At 35.0% G+C, this 5,799-nt stretch overlaps 1 protein-coding gene across 1 annotated transcript; it reads left to right on the top strand.

Annotated features, from left to right (window-relative positions):
* The first annotated feature begins 1,585 nt into the window (after positions 1-1,585).
* LOC113345341 lies at positions 1,586-2,528 on the top strand. The gene has a single exon (XM_026589125.1). It carries the CDS (start codon positions 1,734-1,736, stop codon positions 2,295-2,297), a length of 564 nt encoding a protein of 187 aa, XP_026444910.1. The 5' UTR covers positions 1,586-1,733; the 3' UTR covers positions 2,298-2,528.
* The last annotated feature ends 3,271 nt before the right edge of the window (positions 2,529-5,799 follow it).

Genomic DNA, 5,799 nt, shown 5'->3' with positions numbered 1-5,799 from the left:
TATTTTGTTTTAGCTGCATAATGTCTTATGCATTACTTTTCTCACTTTTTCTGGTTATGCATCAGTTTTTTTTTAGATGCATAAGACATTATGCATTATTTTGTTTTAGCTGCATATTGTCTTATGCATTACTTTTTTCACTTTTCTGATTTATGGATTTTTATGCACGTGCATAATGTCTTCTGCATCATTTTGTTTACCGCATAAGACATTATGCCATTATTTTGTTTTAGCTGCATAACGTCTTATGCATTATTGTTTTCGCTTTTATGATTTATGGATTATTTTTTTTATGCACGTGCATAGTGTCTTATGCATCATTTTGTTTAGATGCATAAGACATTATGCATTATTTTGTTTTAGCTGCATAATGTCTTATGCATTAATTTTTTCATTTTTCTGCTTATGCATCAGTTTTGTTTAGATGCATAAGACATTATGCATTATTTAGTTTTAGCTGCATAATGTCTTATGCATTACTTTTTTTCACTTTTCTGGTTATGCATCAGTTTTTTTTAGATGCATAAGACATTATGCATTATTTTGTTTTAGCTGCATAATGTCTTATGCATTACTTTTCTCACTTTTTCTGGTTATGCATCAGTTTTTTTTTAGATGCATAAGACATTATGCATTATTTTGTTTTAGTTGCATATTGTCTTATGCATTACTTTTTTCACTTTTCTGATTTATGGATTTTTATGCACGTGCATAATGTCTTCTGCATCATTTTGTTTAGTGCATAAGACATTATGCCATTATTTTGTTTTAGCTGCATAACGTCTTATGCATTATTGTTTTCGCTTTTATGATTTATGGATTATTTTTTTATGCACGTGCATAGTGTCTTATGCATCATTTTGTTTAGATGCATAAGACATTATGCATTATTTTGTTTTAGCTGCATAATGTCTTATGCATTATTGTTTTCACTTTTCTGGTTATGCATCATTTTTGTTTAGATGCATAAGACATTATGCATATTATTATTTCTGCATAACATGTTATAAACTAGTTTTTAACTGTATAACAAGTTATGCAACATATTATTACTTCTGCATAACTTGTTATGCAGTTAAAATTTAGCTGCATAACTTTTTTTCTGTTTCTTCTACTTGATTTTTTCTTCTTCGTCTGTTTCATCCATTTTTGTTGAAATGTATTCTAGGGTTTAGTCAAAAATGATTTACTTCTTTGAATCATCGATTTTAAATGATTTATTTCTTTAAATGATGGAGATAAAATCTTTGCAGATCCGTTACAGAGATTAATGGAGGAATAGGGAAAGAAACCGGCGGAGAAGAAAAAAAATTATGCCCAAAAACGATGAAGGGTAATAGAGTCTATCAATACGTTTTAAATTTTTTTAAATAATTATGGGTGCGACTGTATCAAAAATTAATTGTGGGCCTGGCGGTAAGAATTTTTTTTTTTTTTGGGCATGCGCCTAAGTTTCCCCTTTCCAATCCTTCGTTGAGCATCCATGTACCATGTTACGTAATTTCCCACTTGCCGAAAAGAATAAGAAGTATTTGTAAAAAGCCCATCGGGAAGCCCACTGAGAGGTAGAAGGCAACAGAACAAAACGTAACGCGTCAAACTCTCCCTTCTCCACGAATAATACTTTTCTCACCTTTTATTTTCTTCGATTCCCCCAATTTATTACTCAAAATCTCCGATTTCTCTTCTGTTCACAAAGAAAGATCAACCCTAGTTTCAATTCTCACAGAGAAATGGAGATTTTATCAATTCCTGATACGGTTAACGTTATGTTCACCCCCACCTCACCACAAAAAAACCTAGGGTATTCTAAATTCCTAATCAATCGCGATTCGTATTCAAGGATTTCATCAGGACTCTCACCGATTGACGCAATCGCACCACCGATCGTTAGGAGAAACTTGTATAAATCGGCACCTCGGACATTAATCAGAAAAAGAAGCCGAACTAGGAGAAGATCTTTAACTGGTAGTGATTCTGATGATGGTGGTGACGATGGTGCTGAAAATGGGTTTTTTGGTGATGATGGTCCGTTTGGTGGGAGTGGAAGTGGTGGTGGTGGTGGTGGCGGAAGAGGGTGGAGTTATGGTGGTGGATCAAATTGGGATGATGATGAAGACGAGGAACTGTTAGCATCGGCTGATCCAGCTTTTGATTTTGTTTATGAGGTAATTAGTTGGATTGTGCTTTCTAATTGTGTTCATTTCGCTTTTAAGAAAGTTGTGAATATGTTTAATGATGCTAATGATGATAGTACTACTTCGTCTAGAGAGAAAGTAACAGTTTCTGTCTGTTGAAGATGATGATGATGCTCAATAATTAGGGCAACTCAAAACTTTCTCAAAATTGGGAAAAGTATTTTGGGAAATTTGGCGAAATCACATTTGTAAATATATGTATATAATTTGGTTTCGGTTTCTTTCTTAGTTTCAATTCATGTAAAAACGAAGTAGAAGTAGTTTATTATTACGTTTTATAAGTTGGAACATTCCAACAATTTGATTAATTTATACTTTGCATTCGTTTTATGACAAGTTTTATGATATGCTTATGTCTGGAGTATGATATTATAGGCTTTAATTCTCTTGTTAATGCAATGATTGTCCCTGCTAAAACATACATTTAGTTAGGGTTGGTTAAAGTCTGTGTGTATCAACATAGGGTTGTGTGGTTTCAGTGCCAGTTGGTAAAATGTTGCTGTGATTTTCTATGTTATCATGAAAGTGGATCAATTTGTTTTTTCTGATTTTTGTAGTAATTCTAGTCTTTAAGATCTTCCGTGGTTCACTTGAACTTCAGTTCTGCCTGAGAATTAATTCTACAACAGGAAAAGATTGTTTCTCTGCACGCTTGTGTTAAGCCTAGATGAATATACTTTAGCAGAGGTAGGGAATGCTGGATTCAAAGTCTTTCTCTGGTTGTTGGGGCTTGTCTATTTCAACATAGGTGCAGTATCATTCATCTGACCAATGATTGTAGTCTCTCTTATGTTAGTATCTACTTATTGGTGTTTGTTGTAAGTCATGAATATGGAGTGTGATCGCTGTCTAGGTTTGTATTTAGTTGCTAATTGATGCTCGTGTAGTTCTACTTCTGATTTGAGTCGAGAGAATTGACATGAGAGTTGGTTATACAATTCTCTCATTGCTCAAGATTTTGCTTTCTTGTGTACAATGAAAATGTGGTAGTATTTTGAGCTGTTATAAGTTCCTGTCACTTTGAGCTGTATATAGTAGGGCTGTTCATGGTCGGTTTTGGTTCGGTTTCTAGCCAAACCAAAACCGAAACCAATATTATTGGTTTCTAAAAATCTAAACCAAACCAATCCATTAACCATTGGTTCGGTTTCCAAATGGTTCTAGTTGGTTTCGGTTTGTCCCAGTGGTTTTTGGTTAACCAATAATTATGTCAAACCAAAAAAAAAATACACAAATTTACAGATAAAAAAATCGTAGTTGCCGATAGTATTGGTTTACACAAATATACAGACAAAAAAAAATCAAGAATAGTGTAAGCTTACTCTAATTCTAGAGATCAAAAGAAGATATATAATATATCTTAATTTAGTTATTGACATATAAAAAAGAAGGAAGACGGGAAGAAAAAAGTCGAGTAGCAGCAGCTGTTGTTGGGGGTGGAGAAGGGAGGCGGCTGAGAGAAGGAGAAAGAGAAAGAGGGAGTATCATAATGAAATATTAGATTTAGGGTTTCTATTTATCCTCTAAATCAATGGGTAGAATCTAATACTTTTAAATCGACGGTAGAAACTAAGTTTAAAAATTAATCGGTTCCCCAATGGTTTTTGGTTCGGTTTTCAGGTCAAACCAAAACCAAACCAGTAATGTCGGTTTTGCAACTTTTTTTACCAAACCAATCCAAATCTAAATGGTTTGGTTCGGTTTCTTGCTTATTGGTCTGGTTCGGTCGGTTTCCAACGGTTAACCGACACCATGTTCAGCCCTAGTATATAGTATTCTATACAGTCTCCTTAAAAGGAGAAAATCTTATTACAGAGTTTGGGTTTGTGGTTGGTGGATTGACATTTACCTCACTTACAAGATTTACGGACTCCAGATTCACTGTACTTCCCAGATTTACCACCTGGATAAGGTTATATACAGTACAGTGTTGATTATTTTAAACCAACTGCTGCATCAGGTTTTGTTGTTTGTCAGCTGCAGGTTGTTTGTGCAGTACTGTATTTATTTATTTATTTATTTCTTAAACCCATTCTGAAAGAGAAGAACTTGACAGGCACACACACCACAGCACAAAGTAGCAATTGGTTTGTGGTCCCCCTCTCGGCCGACCTCATTTATCATTGACTCTACTTCTTCAGTTTTATCTAGGGCTGCACATAATCCGGTACGGCCCGATTTTCTTATGGAACCGGTCCCTGTACTTGGTGTTGACCGGTTCTTCATTTTGAGAATCGGTCTCTGTACTTGTACCTGGAGTTGTACCGGTCTGGTACAAGTCCGTTACCGGGTTTTTACCCACTACAGTTATGTAACAATCTCATCCAAATCTATTGATACTCAAAAGATGTCCCAGACTCCAAATCGATCACAGGCAGTATAATCATTCATCAATTTATGTGTATTCAATAAAATAAATCAAAAGATAACAAAAGGTACGAGACTATTCTAATTAACTCAAAGAGATAACAAAATCAAGACAACCATTATCTACTTCCATAGATGAACAACAGTAACAAATATAAATTAAACAGCAGCAGCAACAGATCATTCATCACCAGCAGCAGCTCAGACTCATCTTCTTCATGGCAGACAGCTAAACTCCCATCTGATTTGTGTTCAATCGATCTAAACTTAAATCTAAGATCAACCCATATCGTCCAAACTTAAATCTAAGATCAATCTAAACTCGAATCGAGTTTAACCCATATGATATTCAATCTATCTGAACTTCATCGGCTTCAAATTAACAGAAAATCCATCTCCTAACACCTCAAGCATCAGCAGTCAGCATTATCTTCATAATCTTATCAAACCGCATATCGTTTAAATCTTCACAACCCAAAATTGCTTCAATCTCCTTATCTTCTTCTCTATTAAACAACATCAACTCGAATATCTCACAACACCAATTTATTACTCAATTCAATTCCTTCTCATACCAAATCAACATCTCAATCAGACATTCAAATATAGATTTCCTAGAAATAGAATCACAAATCTTAACATGCAGTTAGAGATTGTGAAGAAGAAGAAGTAGTAAACATAAATCTAAAATCAAACCCAACTCAGAGATGGTGATTGAGATGCCTGCTATGGAAAGAAATAAAAAGAAGAAATGAATAAATGAAGAATGATTCTCACATACTTACGTCTCTCAAAACCTAAGACGGACGACTATGATTAAATCTTAACTAAAAGATCAACGGCTAATATCAACTGGTACATATGGTCCGGTTCAAGTCAGGTCCTCCCCAAGAACCGGTATCTGTACCGGTTTAGAGCGGTTCTCAACTTTCTGTACCGGTGTTTGTACCGGCTAGACCGGTTCCGGTCCTGTTTCAATTCGGTATTTCCGGTTCCACTCCGGTCCAGGTCCTCCCAACCGATTCTTGTGCAGCCCTTGTTTTATCAATAAGAAAAGTAGACGAGTTGAGTAATATGCTCAAAATCTTCTCATCTACCATACTATTGTCAAAGGAAAATGTTGTGAAGATAAATTGAAGTGTAGAATCAGTGGTTGTGTTAATTGTTTTTCACATGTTTTTGAATAGCAATGCAACCTCCAAGCCACTCCCACTCGTATAGCTTTCCGTTTCAA

The sequence above is a fragment of the Papaver somniferum genome, unplaced genomic scaffold (genome assembly GCF_003573695.1).
Source record: "Papaver somniferum cultivar HN1 unplaced genomic scaffold, ASM357369v1 unplaced-scaffold_81, whole genome shotgun sequence".
Classification (NCBI taxonomy): Eukaryota; Viridiplantae; Streptophyta; class Magnoliopsida; order Ranunculales; family Papaveraceae; genus Papaver; species Papaver somniferum.
This window is presented reverse-complemented; position numbering and strand designations above follow the sequence as displayed.